The sequence below is a fragment of the Mastigoproctus giganteus genome, chromosome 4, assembly GCF_048544385.1.
Source record: "Mastigoproctus giganteus isolate SK-2022 chromosome 4, ASM4854438v1, whole genome shotgun sequence".
NCBI lineage: Eukaryota > Metazoa > Arthropoda > Arachnida > Uropygi > Thelyphonidae > Mastigoproctus > Mastigoproctus giganteus.
In genome coordinates, this window is record NC_143578.1 from 47,832,700 (window position 1) to 47,854,198 (window position 21,499).

Consider the following 21,499-nt stretch of genomic DNA (forward strand, 5'->3'; position numbering starts at 1 on the left):
GCCTCTAGTGACTTGGTTTAAAGTAGGTGTGCAAAAGCTTCATTGGCCTACCGAGAGGCTGATCTTAACCCAGTTGAACACTTTTTGGAAGAACTGGAACGTCGGCTTCGGGTGACATAAACCGGCCGCAAATCAGTAGCTGATTGACTGCTGTGTCGAAAGAGAAATGGACCAAATACCGCCTTCCTGTTATCAAAAATTGGCACAGTGTGTAACTAAGGCAGTAGGTGGGCCGACACGCACGTTGTTAAATGATTACGATATTCTTATTTAGTGTTATAAACAGAACATCTCAAACTTCTTCAAAAAAGACAGTACAATTGAGAGGGACCGTGCTATCCGATTGAATTTACAGTTATTGTCGTTTAACACAAAGTCTGTTGATTAAAATATCGCATTGTTTGATTTGTACTCTTTGTAAATTCCCTTTTGTTTTATATATAAGCATTTTCATTTTTTTTTTTTCTTTACTTGATATTTGTGTCCTAATACCATCTAAATCAATATATGTTACCGGATTTTGAATAAATTTCCTTATTTTTATAAACTACGACTTGAAAATATTTACATATATTCTGTTATTCGGACTACCTATTCCTCCTTTAGTCCAGATTTGTGAGGTTCTACTGTAATATTATGAAATATATTATTCTGGTCAACTTATTCTGCAAGAATTTTTTTTAAAATGATTATCTTAATTGATTCCTTTAGATAATGAACTTTTGATAGTGTTGATATCTTAATATGATGTTCTCTTGTTTATACTCCGGCACGACCACCAAGTCAGTGGAGTTTACAATAAATCAATCAATACAAATGTTAATCGTATTTAGCAGTCACGGGCTTGAACCCCGATTCACTCAAAGAGCGTGTGCTACTGCACTCGCTGTCCTGACCACTCGGCTACGTCAAGCCTATCACAATGAAAACATGATAAAGATCATAGTATTTCCATCTTCTTTTTTTTTAATTTTCAAACACAAAAGCGATTTATTATTATAAAAACAGCCTTCTTAATTTTTTTTCCAATTGGAAGGGGGCGCCAGAATACCTGAGCCGGTTCTGTATCTATGTACTGTATATATATATATATATATATATATATATATATATACACACAAACTTTGGTGCACGACGATTGTAGGCGGGGTGCTTTGTTGCGGAAATTTCGAATTTCTGGGGATGCAGAGAACCTCTGTTAATTTGAATTTTACACGAAAAATTTGAACGCCCTTTGTGTCTAGCACAGTAGTCACGGTCGCTTTCCTTCCACTCCTATTAAAAAGACCTGGGTACGAATGTCGTCGAAACGTGAATTTTATGAGGATTTCATACTGATAGCTGAGTTTGTCCATGTTGATTAAAGTTTTCATGATGTTTTTCTTCTGAAAACTAGACTAAACTGTTTACAGATACAATATACAGTACTGACTCCTCATGACCTTAGTCGCCTCTTCCCCAATAGTAAACAAACCCCTTTGCTTTTAAAACGGTTTTTTGATTCAAACGCTTTCGACGCTGCTGCCTTGCCGGAAGGGTAGACTAAAAATGTTGAAACCAATGGTTTAAGTTAATTTTTGTCAATTAGCTATACAATACGCATTCATCATGATCTGAGGTTGCTTATCCACTTCCACTTTGAATTATATAAGTATCCCTTGAGAATTTTTTTTTTTTTTTGGATGAATGTGCGGTTTAATTTTGTAAATTTTAACTTTTTTTTCCCCTTGTAAAAGAACTTACCAGCATTTCTTCGAAGGACAGAATCCACCACGCATATTGATGATTTTGGCCGCGATATCTTGGTTTATATATGGGTGTTTATCTTAACGTACAATTTCATATATATATGTGGTGAGTATGCCGTGTGTAGATTGCGTAGCCCCGCAATTTTTCGGAGAAACTTCATTAATCTATTAGGTAGTTTATTTATTTATTATTTTATTTATGATTTTTTTTCTTTTTTTGTGTGCATCAGAAGCCTGGGGAGTTCTTGCATCATATGGCTAATATCAATACTGACCCTTACATTTTTGAGGCTATTAAAAAAGCTCTCGTGGGCAGCGCAGTTGGTATAATAATTACCGTCCTCCTCACACCGGGGGAAAAAAACCTGAGGACGAATCCCGTCAGTGACGCGAGGAATTTTAATCGGTCTTTTTCGCAACGTGGCTGAGTTAGTCAGTCTCATGCAAGGGTAGTGTGGTTTTTGATCCGGGAAATTCGGGTTTTTCGTCCAGTAAAACAGCAAATCGACCACAGAACACACGCAATTTACAGACATATTATGTACGGTGCAACATGGTCTAAGTTGCTTGGGTGCGCCTAAAATCCTACAACAACCGACCAGCCAATCAGAGGCTGTGAACAGGTATTTAAATGCTGTTTCTTTTTATCAATTTTTAACACTTGAATTAACAAAAAGAAAGAAAATCTTTTATGAGGGCACCGGTGCGCCTGATTAATTATTTTGGATGTTATGCATATAAAGCGACATTCGTAGTCTGGATATCACGGTCTCAGTTGACTATATTTGATAACAGGTTTTTGGATTCCGTCAAATATAGTACCACATAGAGTTAGTCAACTTAAAACATCCACCTCAGCAAAATATTCGTTATTATCTTGTCAGCAGAAAAAAATATTGCTCAGGGAACATGGCATCGCAAGGAGGCATGATGAGACAATGATGATTTCAAATCGATATTTTAGAGCCCCAAATAAAATTAAAAAAATATAATGGAATGACTTTTTTGTGTCTTATTAGTTGCTCATATTTTCCTTTATAACGCGGTTTAATCTTGTGGGTTTAAACATTTACCGTGTGTGTCTGTGTGTACGTAAATACGTTGCATCCTCTCATGTACACTTCACTAGACAGAGCACTCCGTATGGTTCATTTATGAGGGTCTTTCAAAGCACCAGTTTTCTAATGCATAGTCTTTATCACCGAAGCAGAAAGCCTGCCTACCCTTTCAATTTACTCCGTTGTTTATTTGACCTGGCGTGGGTCGATGTTTTTGTCTATGACTACCTTCTGTAACATTGCTCTTAGACCTTTATGGGCCGAGTGGTTGCTGGTTTAAGTAATTGGCTACCAGTCTGCCCGGTTGAAGGTAAAGCGATCATTACGGCATGGGCAGATAGCTGCTATTACGATTCAGCATGAAGAACGACTGTCACTTTGTTGATCGTTCTTCCTCAGGCCTGATTTAGAGAGAGAGCGAGAGAGAGAAACGCAACGTTGATTTGTTCCTTCAGATTACATTTTTGTTGTTGTTTACTTGTAAATAAGGAAGGTCAATGAAATACGAAGATATGTGTATATGTGTTACAAAGTTCTCGAATATTTTTCGTATATTATTCGATATATAGCAATGAAATTTTTAGATTCTTGGTGTTTCTCAGCTGCTTGAAATTATAAACTGTAGTCTTCTATTGACTGTTTCAAAACGCACACAGAAGCAAACAGGCAGATGAGCAGAAATCCAAACTTGAGTTGTGGTTTAGGTTTATCTCTTTTTGCTAGAGCTTAATCGCTACTGACAAACCGATCTTAGATCAGAGTATATGGAAAGTGCAAAGCCCAATATTGTATGCTTGTCTCAGGAACACCATCGTACAAAGTGAATATAGCATTTGCCACCTAGTCAAATGATTAAGCCCTTTCTTTACTTTTTAAGAAATAAATTTTCATGATTATGTTTGTATGTACTCCGCGTGTGTTACAGTTTAGGTCTGATTTCTAGAATGACATTTTCCTTTGCTTTTTTCCGCAGTGTTCTGTATACATCTGAGTGATACCACGTATACAAGACTCCACTCCGTCCCAAAAAAGATCAGCCTCATCATGAAAATCAACACACTGATGACCGTGTAGTTCTTGATTTTTTCGTTTCCAGCCACTATGCTCACCCTTCTATACTCCTTGAACACTTGAAGGATAAAGTTCATGTGAAAAGATAGGGAGGCAGGGTAGAGGCCAAAGCATGATCCTTATCTCTTGGAAGAGCCAACTACTTCCATCTTGATGGACTTGAGCATTCCCAAAAGGTCCAGCTCTCCTGTGGACCAGCTGCCAGGAGCTCCACCCTCCCTCGGACTCAGTGTTTCTCTACCGCTCGACTCTTCGGCTACCGTGACCGCTGCTGCTGCCTCCTCCGTAGCGTCCGTCGGAAGTGCTGTTTCAGGCATGGTGCACGTTCCTCACTTTCCCGCTCCGCCGACCGTCTCTCCGCAACGCCTAACGGACATCCCTCAGGCCATTCTGCCGACCGATACTGCTGCTGCCGTGTATCCGATGTCACCCGGACTGCTATCAGGTACCGTATATCTCATCTCTCTCTCTCTCTCTCTCTCTCTCTGTAAATAGCCACTATTCTTATTTGTCTATCAACCTGTTCCTTTCTTTCTTTCGATATATCTTCGAATTAACCTCTATCTGTTAAATGAATTCGTTGGCTTATCTCCTTAACGCGATTAAGAACTGGATTAAGGTAATCATTTTAATATAGTTAATTCTTTTGATTATTTCACTGTTAACTAATCCTCTTAAATCATATTATGAATATCTTTGATCCTATACCTCAGTCCTGTTCGTCTTATTATCTGAATATTCTCTAACCAATTTCTGTCAATCTGTTTTTTTTTGTTACCTTTAAAAATTTTAATAATGTTTTCCATTTTTTTTTTATGCTACCTATCATTCATTCTTACAACAAATTATCTATTTGGTTAAAATTCCTTTCCTCTGTCTGTAAATAACATTATCTGTCCTTTATGTCTGTCAACCATTTCATAAGATAAATCCTGCCTCGTAAATATTTTTCATGCTTTTCTCACTTTTCTCTTCTCATTCCATACTTTTCCTCCATGTACTCTGGTGACAGAGATTTCCAGTGATGTGTCTCCAATGCATTTACAAAGATAATTCGTGTTGTAACCACTTTCCAAGGCTAATTTACCATTCGTTATTCTTAAATGTTCATCCCTTGCATAAATGGGAAGTGCTTTGCTCGTCTAATGCCAGTAGACACGAAGATGTGCCATTCACTGTTTCATAGTAAAGTTTAAACAAGGAAATAAAGCAGCACACTTACATGAAAGGCATTGATTAATGAAGATAGCATTGTACGTTGAGTACACTAAATAGCGAACATCAGCTTTGTTTATTTTTTGGTCATGAACACGATCAAATAGCCATATTTAGCCTCTATTTAGCGTCTAGGTGCAATTATCATTAATTCCGTTTGTTACAAAGCCTCATTAAATTAACTTTTTATCCTTTTAATCGATCTAATAGTTGATAATCAGGCTATACCTCCTATCTTCGTGATCTTATTGGGATTATCTTAATCCTCCCATAATCTCTTTAAACATTAAATCTATCTTCGTGATCTGATTGGGATTGTTTTAATCCTTTTATAATTTCATAAAACATTAAATCCACCTTCCTTATCTCATTGGGATTGTGTTAATCCTTTTCTAATTTCATTAAACTTTCAATTCATCTTTGTGATTTTTATTGGATTATCCTAATTTTCATCCAATCTGCGTATTCTCTTGATCATTAAACTAATAGCCTTAATTCATTTTAATTACCAAATATAATGCCAAGAATAATTATATTTGGTAATTAAATTACTCTCTAAAATTTTTAGTGATATATGCCTGTCTTTCTTTAATATTACGTGTTATGTTTCGTGAAAATCTGTTAAGTATTTCAGTACGAAAATTTAATAATACACCAATAGTTAGAAAAATAATGGGATGATTGGAATAAAGGATGGCACATTAAATCTAGAGTTTCTTAGATAACAATACAGTATGATCATTTTGGAGTCATTGCAAATAATGCAACGAGGCAGTTGCAAATGGTCCGAATTCCTGGTAGGATTCCTTCTAGAATATTTCGGAAAGTGTCATGAAGGACAGAGAGGATGTTAGGATCCGTAAGGTAATGGTAGGACGGTGAATTCCATTAAAAAGCTTCACTCGTCTTCACTCGTTTCTAATAATGCAGCTAGATGCCTCTTGATGAACGTCAACCCTTTTGGTACTTTACATTCCACGTGCATATTTGTTAATTGCTTTCCAGTTAGACTGCCTTAGTGGACAGAAGAATGGGACCTTGGACGAACCTGTTTTGCCAATAAGCTCTACATAATTGCTTTCATTAAGTATTCTTGCATTTCAAGTGCTCCTGTGAAGGCTCCGAAGAACACCTTTGACACCCGTACAACGAAATGAGACTTGACATTCTTACTTCGTCACTAGTAGAAGGTTAAACGAAAGATTAATTTCGTTATCAACCGCTGCTGGTTGCAGAAATAAACCATGTACTCAGTCAGGTCATTCTTTAAGATCGCACAGGTGTGGTAATCAGTATCACTATCTGCACCACGTCTTGTGAATTGTAGTTCAGTCCAAGGAAGGTAACAAACGATCGGTTAGGTTTTTTGTAACGAAACCTGAATCATTTCTTTTCTCTTTCAATTTTTCTCTTTGGTTTTTTGTTTTATCACTCTCTCACCTTTTGTTGTGGATCCTGCTATTCGATGAACATGAGAATAATAATTTATAAGCTGATCATATCAGCGTATATTATAATCATATATATGAAAGTATATATAATCAGTGAAATCTCGAATAAAAAAAAACTTATTTTGGTTGCACTTATATACTTAAATAATTTGAATTGACCAATGGGGAATATTTAGAGCCTTTTTTTTACAAATATATTCATTGCACTCAAAAGTTTTCTTAATAGCTTATAATAAAATATCTGGTTATTTGTCCCAGACTTTTTATTAAAACATCTGGGACAAATTATATTATATCAGTGTAGTATAATCAGTGTATTATGTTTGTAAGTGTGCATATTCTTCAGTTAGTTTGCTGGACGAAAAATTCGAGTTTTCCAGGAGTGAAAACTATGCGTCCCACATCTAAGACCGACTACTTAGCCATGTGAAAAAAGCCCACAAAACATAACTATTTGAAATTATTTTACCATCTACTTTTATGGGTTCCGCTTTAATTACATGCGATACAATTTCTAATAAAACTATTAGGAAATCTATTCCTTTTTCTTTTCGTTGTGTTGGTGAATTATCTGTAATAGGTATCAAGTTGTTGTTGTGAGATTTTAGGCGCATTAGCAATTTAGACCATGTTGCGGCGTATATAATGTCTACAAATTGCATGTGTTCTCTGGTCTTTCAGGTGTCTAGAAATTGTATGTGTTCTTTGATGTTTCTCGACAAAAAAAAAAAAAAAAACCCCGAGTTTCTGGGAGGAAAAATCATGCTACCTTCGCCTCAGACCGAATAACCCAATTTTATGGGTATTTTCACTCTGTGAAAATGGCCTATATTGATGCGATATTGATGGGAATAAAACTCGTGTCTTTTCCACCTGGTGGAACAAACTATTATATTTAGGCCACCTGAATAATTAAATTCATCTGCTGTGCTGTGTCTTATGTCTGTTAATTGCGTTTGTTCTATGGTCGATTTGTCTGTTTTCTGGACGAAAAACCCCAGTTTCTGGGGAAAAAACCTTGCTATCTACGCCTGAGACCGACTAACTCAACCACGGAGTGAAAAAAGCCCATTAAAGTTCTTCGCTTCATCGACGGGATTCGAACCCGGGCCTTTTCCACCCGGTGTGGGGAGACGGTGACGATACCACTGTGCTACGCGCGCAGACTTCCACCTGGTGGAAAAGACCTGAGTTCGATTTCCATCAATGACGTAGGTAGCAATGAAGGGATGGAATCAACTGTGCTACCCGCGAGTGCAATGATCCAATAATGTAGAATCCAATATTGACAGCGCGAATCAAAAACCGAAGACAAAAACATAAAAATTAGAATTAACATTTGGATATTATAAAATAAACATAGTTCTCAAATTTTTACGAAAATTATGAAAGTATAGCAACTGGTTGTTTAATTTCCATGATTAATTTTTCACCTTTGTCCAAAACATCAAGTTTACTTCAATCTTAGCAAATTGGTGCTGCACCCATAACATGAGGTAGTTTCGTTTATTGGTCAATGCCTGTTATTTGGATTTATGTATCTGATTATTGAGGTATTGCTCTCGAATATGTTTTAATAACAAAAAAATATATATACAGTATATATTTCAGTAAATAAAAGACGTCGAAATTTTAGGCTATTTTCAAAGTGGGCTGACAGAATACGAACCCTTTACGTCCATTATTATAATACAGACTCTTTTCAAAGCCACCAACCCTTAAATATCATCTTAATACTCTTATCTACAGGAGACGGTAGTGCTGTGGATAATGTGCTTTTACCCAGTATATAAATGGTCTGAAGTCTCCCGTCGTAACGTTAAGGAAGGCTTTTCCACTATGCCCGTTTGTATATGGCCTTCCATATACGAGGGCGTATCAAAAAGTTCGTACCCTTACCTAGAAATAATAGCCCTAGAAAGGTGAAAATTCACAGGAACTTTAATCCTTTTCTACTAATCCTTGGTCATAGAAGTCCCGCAATTTTTGCCTGAAACTACGTTTCCACTTCATTGATGACTTCCTGAGACGAATCAAAACGGCGTCCACGTAATGGTTTCTTCATTTCTCGGAACAAGAAGTTTAACTGTGCTAGGTCAGAAGAATAGGGTGGGTGCTGTAGTAGTTCGAAGCCTCTCTGGGCAACAAAGTTGGTGGTGGCAACGGCTTCTGCAAAGGCGTCAGCAATCTTGGAACCCATCTTGAGGAGACATTAGACATTTGCAGACGGTCATGTAAAATGCTGTTGGAAGACCCATAACTAATTCCCACTGCATTTGCGATGAAATGAATTGTTACACGTCTGTCACTCACCACCAGCTACTCAACCTTTGCAACCGTCTCACTGTCTGTGGATGTTGATGGCCTTCCTTCTCTGGGCTCGTCAAAGACACTTGTACGACCGCACTGGAACTCCCGTTTGCACTTTTTTACGGTGTTATAGGATAGACAATCCTGCCCATACACAGCTTTCATTTCTTCGTCAATTTCCTGAGCTTCCTTGCCCTACAAATGCAGGAACTTGACCACTGCTCGATACTCCACTTTCTCAACCATGGCGTCCTTCCTCAGATTCCGGGCTGCACTTCTGGTGTACAGTCACCTACGGGAATGAAATTTCACATATTAGTTATTGAATATGTAGACAACTTATATTAAAAACGACATCTTCCTACTAATGTTTTATCTAGGTCAGGATACGAACTTTTTGATACCCCCTCGTACCTCTCATGCAGCCCGCAGCTAGTGATGCTGAGCATCTTCCACGACGGTGACCTTTCGAGATCTGACGTGTTTGAAGATTAAGTTTGGAAGCAGCCGAGTTTGTTTGGAACATAAATGCCTACACCTGTTACCTCGGAAGATGTTTACGATGATGGCAGTTTCTTAATAAATTTAATAATAATTATAGGATGGAAATTATAGCTTTCTTGGTGAATTAGGTTTCGATAAACAGCAGATCGCAACTAAGTTATACCCCAGTTTTGTAATGGCTTGTGGCCGATCTTCTGGAATTCGTTTTTAAATGGTTTCACAGTTGTTGTTTTTGGGAATTTCTTCGCACGCATCGACCCTGTTGTCATATTCGTCATGTCATATGGGTTATTGTATATTATGTCTGTACAAAAAAAAAAAAAAAAAAGATTGCGTGTATTCACAAATGGTGAATAAGTTGAGCAGATTTAACTGTCAAAATGATTTAGAAATATTCGCTGGTGTATACACTATAATATTGCCTCATTTTATTTTACAATAAAACTAAGCATTAATACTTTACTGTGATCACCTTTTGTCACTATGTCAGTTGGCATGCTGGAAATCAAAGTCGGATGTAAGAATGATCCACTTTACGGTGACAAACACGTAGAAGTGTACCTAAAACTTTCTTTTTGTCCTGGAATATTTCTACGCAACTACTTTTCCCATCATTTCTCCAAGAGTTTACCATGATGTTCAGATCAGGACTGTTAACAGGCGATTTTAAACATGAAACATGCTTATTCGAAAAGTATGCTATATACTAAGATCCGCTTAATTGGATGTTATCTGAACATCGAATGAAATATAATTTTACAGTCTAATTTAGACCTAACCATATTTGTATCTCATTTCTAGAAAATAAACAGTGGAATGTTATTTCAAAAACGCGTACTTTTTTCCGCCAAAGCAACTAAGGATATGAGGCGTCAGTGTATCATTTCTGTAAATCGTGTACAGTATATTGTATAGTTGACTTCCCTGTTTTTGCTGGATAAAAAACTCGTGTTTTCTATGGAAAAACCTTTCAGGTTTTTTCTCTTGAGTTAACTGCCAAAGCGCCCTCTTTTGTCAGTGAAGTTAGTAAAACTTTGATGTTACCTCAACAAAGATCATTTTACACCACACACACACGCACTGTGCAAACGACTTCCATGTAATGTTTCTTGTTTTCGTTTGATTAAACGTTGATCTCTACCCTCGGGCACTATTTCCGTGAATGTGGGAGTTGAACTCAGATTTCGATTTCCATTCAGAATACCATTAACATCGTTTTATCAACAAGGAAACATACATTATTACTGCACTTTGTTTGTACAGCAAAAGAGCTTTTTCCGAGATAGAATACCGAAGGAACGATGAATAATGTTATACTTTCTCATACATGCACGCCCTTGAAAATATTTTAGAAACGCATTACTATTTGATTTTTACATAGGTAACACTTCCCCTGATTATCAGTTCAAATATGTTAAGAAAAATAATCCACTTTGTGAATCCAATGATTGAAATATGCTGTATCATACAGTTCTTAATTTTCTAAGAAAATTTAATTTTTGTTTTACGGACCGGGAAACACGATATTAGTGTAGAGAAAGGACCACTACGCCGCATTACTATGGTGTCATACCTAGAGGTGGAAGCTCTCGAATAGTTTTTAAAAATCATTTAAAATAAAACGTCTTTGAAAAATGCGTAATTGTTTTAAAACAAAATATAGTAGATTTCGCTTAAAATTTAGTGAAAATATACAGTTTTTCCTAAGGAGAGGAATCCCGATGAGTTTTTCGAGGACTTCCTCTCTTACTCATGATTAATTGGGGAGGTCGATTTTTTGCTACACCCAGCTAAAACAGGACCTACGAAGCTAGTCCCGATCAAGGTGTTTAGCGCTTTTCGTCCCACAGCCTTAACTTCATGTCTTTATCGGTTTAGTTGTTTCAAGGCAACTAAAGGCACTTTACCTATGTGGGAAATAAATGTTTAGTTTATTGACAACTGCTTGCAAAGTACATGAGCCCCTGCATAGTACTTTCAACCACTGAAACTTTTCAACTATGTTTAGCCTTTCGTAAGACTCCTCTTCGGTCTAATTACGGGGGATGAGAATCCTTTAGCAGTACTGTACACGTGCGTCATAGAACTAAGTTCCAAACGATGGCGTCTACATATGTGTTTTTCTCCCCCACCTAAGAATTAGGTTCAGTTGTTGTCTGTTAGGTGGATAGAAGAAGAATAGTTAGGCAGCGTCCAAAATTGAAACTCTCTTGCGATCTTCTTCGTGAGAGAGTTTCAAAATTATGCGCTGCCTAGTCATGACAATGGTAAGAAAAATGCATTTTTCATCCATTAAATTACGCTATACTGTATAAGACATATTCGCTAAATATGTCGGAACGATAAATATATCTGAATGATTTAATAACTTTTCCAGCGAACTGCATGTAGTGTGATTTAAATATGGGATGGCACAATTATTATCGGTAATAACTTAGAAACTGAATTATTAATATTAGAAAAATAGAAAAAAAATTTATGTTTACTACCGCTTACGACGGATGACAATGCTTCCCATCTAATCGGAATAAAGTGCTCTATATGCAACAGAACAGATATTATCTGTTGCATGCAGAGCAGCAGAAAAGTTTTTCTTATTTGATTTTTCAAAGAAAAAAAAAAAAGTCCGTACAGTAGACCGTGTACAGAATTTTGCAATATTTAAAACAAACTTATTTAAATTTAGAAGTTAAGGCATTTAAACTCATGTTTAAATGCCTTAACTGCCTAGAATTATCATCTCTTAAAGTATGGAAGAAAATTTTACTGTTTGCCTTAATGCTAATTATATCATCTGTTGTTATTATTTTCAGGAAATATCAATCCGCTGTATCTAAATTCCCGAATAAGAGACGCTTTTGTTCCTCCTCGTGTCATATCTGAAATTTCTCCTTATGGAATCCGTCCTTATGATTTTGCAAATCACTTGCTGACATCACAGACTGCTGTTAATAAAATATTAGGTGAGTTGCCTTCTGCTTATTTTAAGCAATTGAATGAAACGAATAAGCTAATGCATTTCTGTTTTAAAAAAATGAAATCCCGTGTTTAATAAACTCAGTTAAAAATTGTAAATGTATGCTTCGTTAAAAAGTTTAAATGTACGCTTCGTTAAAAAATTGTAATTAGCATATGCTTTGAAATTAATTAAAATTATTCTTTTAAAACCTGTGTTGCATCCTATTTTGAAATTGTCCAAATGCTTACAATATGTGGGCTGTCTATTTAGTTCAGTTTTATTATTTTAAAATAATGTTTTGTATTTATAAAATGTATTTTATTTTAAAATTGAGTTGTATAGAAATAAATATAAACATGTTATATGTTTATATTTATTAAATAAATATAAACATGTTATATTTATGCAATGTGTGTACAAATAAACTGTATTAAATGAATTCGTAATGAACTTTTAATTAATAAATAAAATTCTTAATTAATTCGTAATTTACGACCTAATAAAGTCGTTAATTACGAGTTTACAAGTAAATATTATGAGGTAATTACGTTCTATTAATTATCGATTAATAATTAATAGAGTGTAACACACTCCGTACTGTAAGATATAAAATCTTACAAGAAAAATATTTTATACACAGGAGAGATTAATTAAAAGTAAAGCTTCTGGTATAACAATATGGGGTGGCGAAACCTTACCAGTCACAAATAGTATTTAAGATCATTAATGGGTCACTCGCTAGGGATTAAATTAGACAAGGTTACAAGAAGGGAGGGGTAAGCATGAGAAAAGACTAGTAGCAGATGGGTTACACTTCAGCTCCGAGCACACGGGAATACTGTAAACCAAAACAACAGGAACAGGTAGCAGCAGCTGTTGGTGAATAGGTGTGCAAAATTGTGGCTCTGGAAAACAATAGTGTGGTGTACCGTATTGTCGGAATATTCCTTTGATCGGTAACATCTGGAGATGAGACGGGAAGTAAATACTTGACAAATGCTCAGATTAGAATTAAGACTGGCATCTGGCTGTAGGTGATGGCAAGTTTTGTGGATCTTGTGAAGTAAAGCTGTCAAGAATAAGCAGGTGGTTGCGGAAATTGCGGCAGACTTCAAAGGGGCAGCCAGCCTGGGAAATTTACAAATTTATTAAAATAAGAGGTTGGATCGAGCGCTGAAGGGACAGCATGGGAAAGGATAACATGGGCGAATAGGACAGAGAGAAAGGTTTGATAAAATGAGAAGATTGGTTAAGACCCGGAACTGAGGCGGACCTGACATATGGAGGCGGTACGTAATGAGATGAACAAAAAGAGAGAACCGGAGGAGTGGAAAAAAAACACAGAGTTGAGTTTTTTGATGGTGTGAGTGAAAATGGTTTAGAGTGAGACAAAGTTGAGGTATTTGTCGGAGTTAGTTAATATGAGTTAGGCAGAGGAGACAAAGTTGAGGTTTTTTGTCGGTGTCAGTGAAAATGGGTTAGTGGGAGACAAAGTTGAGATATTTGTCGGAGTTAGTTAATATGAGTTAGTAGAGACAGAGTTGAGATATTTGTCGGAGTTAGTTAGAATGAGTTAGTACAGACAGAGTTGAGATTTTGTTGGAGTTAGTGAGAGAAGCGCCCTGTGAAATTTCCTTCTTGTGAATGAGGTTTTTAAGAAAAGTGGGAGAGAGAGAAAAGTAACGGAGAAAGTAAAGAAATGGAATGATAGAAATCAGCGAAGGCAAAAGTGCCTGGAAAAGGAGGAGCCCCTTTCGATGAAGGCATCGAGTTCCGATGTCCCAAACGGTATGAAGCAACCCCTTTATCGAAACTAACAGGCGGTGAAGGCAAAGTGCCAGCCTAGAGCGGACGGAGCAAAGCAGAAGGAAAGATAGCAGTCCCCGTAACGACAGAGTAGGACCGTACGACAAAGTGCCAGCCCAGTCTAGACTGAACAGTGTATTTAAGCAGAGTAGCAGAACTGTGACCCGCACGAAGATTACCTGGAAGCCCTAGACGATGATGACAGTCCCAAACAAGGAGCGGAAGGCCCCGAAACAGAGAAGCCCGATTCGTAAAATTAAGTAAGTGACTAGTTATGTAGTATTCTCACTTACCCCTAAAGGACTGTAGGAACCCTAATATCAGATTAGTAGAAGTTTAGAAAGATACTAAGGGAAGGATGTACAAAAAGATAAATATATATACATAAATATACAGATAAGTCAGATGATAGTTATGGTTTTGATTAATGTATAATTAGACATATGTAGACATATGTAAAGGAGAGAAATTTGATACTTGTTATTAGTTATTGTTTAACATATAAGTATGATAAATTTTGGAAGAGAAGGGTAGCCTTCTGAATGTAGCTAACCCTTGGGACAAGCATTAGTCCAGAAATTGATGTTAAATGTACGATTTATCTTGATTAGAGAAAGTTTGTGAAATTATATTCCCCAAGACAAAAAAGGGACACTAAATAATTCAAAGTTAAGAGTGAAATTCCTAAATCACTTTATAAAGTAAGAATTTGACTTACATTGGAGAAAGGGTGTTAACTAAACCTCCTAAGTATTTATTGATCTTGTGTGAGGAAAGAAGAAACTATAGCAGTTTTCTGTAAGGATATTAATTACGTTGTGTAGCAAGAAATAACCCTTCTAGTGTAAACCCAATGTATTAAATTGCATATATATCTGATGTTACATAGGCAAGTTTGGATAATATTAGTATGTACCTGAGTTTTGATAACTTTATCATGATGTATCTTTGTAAATATGTAAACTATGTTATAAATTAATGTGTGTTTTTGTCACTCTGAACACTCAGCCAAAAAACCTCACCCCCACAGTACATTAACAAGATAGTTAATGTGCGCAGTGGGTTACATTTCGGGCGCCTTAGCAAATGGTAATAATTCACGATTTATAACAAAATAATAATAATAATAAATAAATAAAGAAAGAGCAAAAAACAATGACTTTTCCGCTCCAACCGAGAATATTTCGTTTCTGCGCATCCGCCACGATGCCCATTCATTCCTCTACCAGAGCATTGCAACAAACATAATATCCAGTGCCTCAGCTACAATTACGGTGTATGAATAGCCTATGTAATATGTATGAAAAAAAAAAAAGAAATAATAATTGCCGGATTTCTATTGGTCCGATTTTAATTAAATTTGGGAATGGTTGATAAATCATTCTAAAAGAGCGAAATCTTTCATGAAAATCCATGCATGGGAGCCAAGCTATTACATGGGGATGGCAAAGAGATAATAATTCATCCATTAATAACATTAAATGAATTTTGGAATATCTGGACAAATCTAGTAAAAGGCCCAAATATAAAATTTCATGGAAATCCATCCAATAAGATCCAAGTTATTACATGCGGACTGACGTGGTGAGACAATCGGCGCATTACGAACATATGCTAACACCCCCTAAAAATGCTGTTTATTAATTATGAATGCTATATCTTAAATGTAATTATATACACGCAAGGCTGTAGTAAAAGTCTACTATCACATTTAGGGGAAAAAAAGTAAATATCCAAGAAAATGTATGAAGTTGAGAAAATATATTATACATTAATTCCTTACGCACATTAATACGTCCATCCATCATATTGGCCGTTCACTAAATAAATCCAGTTATAGCGATTTTTTCCTTATAGGCCGTGTTCGTAATGAAGGGCTTTGGCTATTTTGTTTTCTCGTGATTTTCTAGTCGTGGAAAATATTTCCTTCTTTTCCCTCCTTTATAGCGGTCAGAAAATGATAATCAAGAGGCCTAATTCTTGTTATTTGAAGAATTATGGAGTAAATCGAACGCATCTGTGCAACGTGCTATTCCATCTTGTAATAAAATAAAAATAAATTTTCTGCTTAAACTCCGAGATCACATGTCACATAAGGTCAGAGGAGTTACAAGAGAGAAAATAAACATTAGCAGTCACGTGAGCTAGGACCACGGTCAACTTAAACGCCTTCACTGTTTGCACGCATCCGAGTGGCTCTCGCTGAGAAGGCCCTTTTTATGTTTAAAAATCTGCTGAGCTCAGTGATGGCTGGCTCCGAAATCTTCTGCTTTTCCTCATCTCTATTTTTGAGAATAACTAAAGAGGGCAAGGGAATAGATCGAATACCACCCCGCATTTACTTTCATCGCTCACACCGTGTAAAGAAAAAGGCCTGAGTTTGATTTCTGTAAAGCAGAAGGATCTTATTTCCCCCTGTAGTAGAAGTTTTTCTTCTCCCATAGTCCAAAGAAAAATGGTGTGGACTATGCAGTGGACGTATTAAAATTCTCAATTCTAATGCTAGTGTAGACGCGACACGCACATTAATGCGTGAGGTACCCACTGCCGGCTATTACTACAAATACTGTCATTCCCAAGTATTTGAAGAAATTACGCTTTCTATTATGCGCATCCGTTTACAACAAAATTTGTTGATGAACTTAAGCAAATATTATCTCAATCACTCTTTCTCTATTAATCTGCCTGTATTCTAATTTTTTTTATGCGTCTATCTATCCAAATTTTTCTGTGTTCGTCCTGGTGTATGCAGTGTTTCAACAAACGTAATGAGACGATAGGTGGTTAGGATGGAGTCCGTTTCAGTCTCTGAACATATATTTATGGTAATTGCCTTATTTTAAAATCCCTTCTTGTTTTACTGTGAGCTATTTATCCTCATAAACTACAAAAGCTTCATTTCTCGGTTCCAGAGCGACTAGAGATATCAGACTGGTGACTAAGCACCTATGGGTAATTTATGGATCGTTGCCTCCCCGTACATTCATAGCGAAACTGTCAGTCACGTCTGCACGCGCGTTCTGACCGCCCTACGTAGCAGTTGGCCGCTGAATTATGAAAGATCATCTCGTCTAATGGCCGTGTTTTCGGAGCGATCAATAGTTCCGTGGACGTGTTTTTCTGCCTGTACTGTAACGGTCGGCTGGCCGAAAGAAAACATTAACATAATTCCTAGTCCAATAGAAACATCTCCTTTCGCCAGCAGCCTCATCATCGCGTTCTTACTGTTTGTTTAGTTTTTGTTTTATTTATTTTTTTTTCTCGCGAAAATGGGGAAATTACCCGTAAGGTCTGTAGATGTGGAATAAAAGCAGGGTGTAGTGCATTACGTTTTTATAGAATGGGCTTAATGACTTGGTTGTTAAGTGAACAAGATGAGGCAAGAAAAAAAAAAAAAAAAAACCTGCTGAGCATGGTAACAGCTATCATTAATGCCTCTATCTGCTTTCAGAATGTATCTATGATTTGGCTTCAATGGTAGAATAATGTGCTAATATGTTTTTTTTTTTTTTCATGTATAGTTCTAACATGTTTTTTTTTTTAAACCTAGGCCTAGATTTGCATTAATTTATATTTTGTCTTACTGCTAACATATATGTAACAACAGAAAATGCTCGCGTGCTGGTATTAACTTTGTGAATTCTAACAATCTAATGTAAATTTATTTGACAGTGAATTTAAAGCGTACAGCTTAACAATTATGCCTTAATAAGCGTTAAAAATGCTGATTTTTTGTAATTTGGAATAGTGCGTTACTTGTATTTAGAAACCCACCCCTCCAAAGATAAAAATATATATTTAAATACTTGTAAGTAATTATCATTTATACATTATTACCTCGTTACCAATTATTTTGAACAATCATCAAACTGAAATTTGAAATAAGAGTATAAATAACATTAGCTATCTGTATGTAGGACGTTATTACGAAACAGGAAGTCTCAGAACTGGCATCATAGGGGGAAGCAAACCGAAGGTAGCAACACCAGTAGTTGTAGCCAAGATCGAGCAATACAAAAGAGAAAATCCAACGATTTTCGCCTGGGAAATAAGAGAACGTCTTATTTCAGAAGGTATGTCTTATCATATTTTTTTGTACCAAAAATTTTTAGCTAATCTTCTATAAAAGCTTTCTTTGTCTTACTATTCAATGTTCTTTGCACTTTTCAAACTCTTTCATTCATTCTTTGAAATATCTTTAATCTTCAGTTAATATCAAATTTGGTTTGATCCCTATGTGCCGATGCTTACTAAGTATAATTAAACTTTATATATTATAGACTTCTCCTACCAGTCTTCTGAGCTTGAAGAAAATCTTATATTTTGTTTTCTCTTCTTAATAGCAATCTTATTGGGACATTTTTATTATTAGAACCGCTTATCGACTAGCCTTATCCGGAATAAGGACTAAATTGGGTATCTACGGTGGGAAATTGTAATTTCATCCAGGGGTATGCTGCCAATTTGTTAACGGGCTCGCTCCAGAAGGATTTCAGCTAAGCGTCATCCCCGGTTAAAACAGTCTGTTAGATATTATCGAAAGAGATTCAGATAGTCCCCAAAAATTTTACAAGGGGCTCGTTAGTCCTTTCTCCCCACTCCTCTCCCGAGCACCCTCCAGCATACCCCTGGTTTCGTCTGCCGTAGCCTAGTGGTCAGGCGCGCGGGTGCATAAGTACACGTGCCTTGAGTGACCGGGGTTCAAACCCGTGACTGCTGAATACGGTGCTGTTTCTTGTATTCTGTCTATCTTGTGAACTCCTCTGACCGTTTGGTCGTCCCGGAGTATAAGCAGAAAATTTATTTATTTATTTATTAAGTGATTTGCTTAAATTATCTTATACGGTTTTTGTTTGGGTCGAGACGGCAGGTGACATTTTAGGTGTGCCTTTTTGTCCGGCCTTTTGTCTAATACATTCCTCCAACCTGCGGCAGAATTTTAAAAATAATGAATTCAAAATGGCGTGTTTCTAAATAAGAAACAAACCAAGTATAAATCTAAAATTAAAGTAATTAGAAATTAATTTTATATACTTTATCAGGTTAGGAAATGGATTGGTTATTGTTTTCGATGTGAACAACATGGTGAATGCACAGTAATGAATTGTTCCCGGTTTGCGCATAAAAGCCGTTGCTTTTTGCACCTTTTTTTTTTTTGCCATTATACAGTTATTATTATAATGTAACCGTAACTAACTTGTTGGTTCATTTACGCAGTGGGTATTATGACTTGGTTTATACTTGGTTTGTTTTTTAACTAAAAATATGTCATTTTTTATTTTGTTATTATTGTTATTTTTATAAATAAATACCTTGTTTTTGTTTTTTAAATTTCTTTCGTTCTACATCAAATTGTTTCACGATATGTAAATATGCACTATATTTTATTAAAAACGAAAAAGATACAAATTTGCAACATTCACCAGTCTCATTTATTTTGTATCTCCAGATTAAGCTCTGTTTTCTCATCTGCATTTAAGAGCGAAAGTTAATTTAAATTAAAACCGCATGGTGTATTCTTCGCTACAACGCTAACACCCTTTGATCAATTAATGATAATCACAGAATTAACATTAATTAAAGATTTCAGTACCTGCATCGAACTAATTAAATATAATAGGAAAATTAAGTTTATTTCTTTACTTTACTTAAGTACTCTCTGAGTCTGTGCGTAGGAGCAAGAACACACGCCGAAGAAAGTGGACGATTGTTGACAAGCTGCGCTGACCGGCTAACAACACAATTACGAGGAAAGGTCAGGTGCTGTAATCGCGTACAGACGCCAGTCAGCTGGTCCGGTGAACCAAAAAACCGTTTTCTTTTTCTGCAAACCTTGAATAGCAACTGGTCCAGGATACAACCGCGAGACTCCATACATCTCCCGATACCTTAACGCCCACCTTCGACACGCTGCGATGCCCTTCACCGACTCCCCGGCATTGTTTAGTCATTAGAGATCGCGTTAGCAGGGTTACTCCAATTTTCTTAACCTCCGTAATTAACATTGCACGCCTCTTTTAACTCTTATCTCCATCCAGAACTAAGAATTGCTCTTTGGCCTTTCTATTTACAAAACGCAGCCACACGTTAACTTTGCCCGATCTCTTCACCATTTAAAAAAAATCGCTATTTCTCGAGGAAGATGTCACGTACAGTTCTCAACAACGATACAATGCATTATAACATGGAGGCACAATGAAGCATTAGGCAGACCAGATGTTATGAATTAGTTTCCGATAAAAGCCATTCAGATAAATATTATTTGTGGACAAATAATACTGACGTGAACTGCTATGGTAAACTTATGAGAAATCTGCAGAAGTGGCTATTTAATGGGACAAACGATATACGAGGGGTGATCATTTAATTCGCGGCTGGTGCCAGATTTTATGTTTACCGCGCGAACTTTCCATAACTGCCGCTAGAGGAGCTCTCTGTTTTTTGAGTTTGTGTTGATCAACTGGTCAACACAAACTCAAATAACAAAATAAATAATAAGTAATTGACCATTTAGCCTCGTGGTGGGGACCAGCTATATCGCACCCCTCACCACGAGTTGCCATCCCCAATACGAGGAGGTAGGTCACTACTATCCGGGCCTCGCTAATCGCAAAAACACTGATTTAACTAATTCGGCAAACTTGCCATAATTGTTTCTTGTTATCAACAAGTCCTCCAAATCGGAAGTAGCAAGAGCGAGGGTCCCTCGCTCAAGCCTCACTCGCAAATCCACATACAGCGGATATTGATGCACAATGTAGAGACCAGTCTCGGGCTCACCGCATTCCCACAACTCCGAGGGAACAAGACCCAGCCGGAAAAGCCTCCACCTCTGTCCATGCCCAGTAAGGACAGAACAGGCCGCCAACCCAAACTGGAGCAGGAACGTCTTCCCAACTCACAGTAAGAGAAGAGGGCATAAAGAAGAACAAATGTCTACCTTTCTCAGAATTGGTCCATTGGACTTGCTAAATGGCCTCCAATTCATTAATGCGTCTCCGTTCGAGTGTTAAATTAGGAGGCATACCTGCCTGCCCCACCGGACAAGAACGGACGCCGAAAATCTGCCGAGAGCATTCCCTCTTGACGACAAATCACAGGGAATACTGCGCCACAAGTAGGTCAGCAGGAATCTTTCTTGCGAGCACCCACAGTGCTTCTGTGGCCACCATCCTGCAAGCCTGGTGATGCCCAGAAGAGCAAATCTCTGTGCTGAAAGCAAGATTCTCCGAACATGCGAATGTTCTGTCCGCCCTCCCCAAACCCCAGCCACATAAGTCACGATCGGGGTGAAAACATTGTCATAAAGGAGGTGGAGGTCCCCCCCCTTTATGCCCCAATCCTCGTGTGTAACTCGCTGGAGCTTGGCATACAGTC

At 36.9% G+C, this 21,499-nt stretch overlaps 1 protein-coding gene across 1 annotated transcript in view; it reads left to right on the forward strand.

Annotated features, from left to right (window-relative positions):
- Positions 1-4,030: 4,030 nt before the first annotated feature.
- Positions 4,031-21,499, forward strand: part of LOC150086698 (paired box protein Pax-6-like) — a 30,533-nt gene continuing 13,064 nt past the window's right edge. The window contains exons 1-3 of the mRNA XM_090372230.1: positions 4,031-4,322; positions 12,171-12,320; positions 18,040-18,195. Of these exons, the coding sequence (XP_090228356.1) occupies positions 4,031-4,322; positions 12,171-12,320; positions 18,040-18,195 (598 nt within the window). The remainder of the gene's footprint in view (positions 4,323-12,170; positions 12,321-18,039; positions 18,196-21,499) is intronic.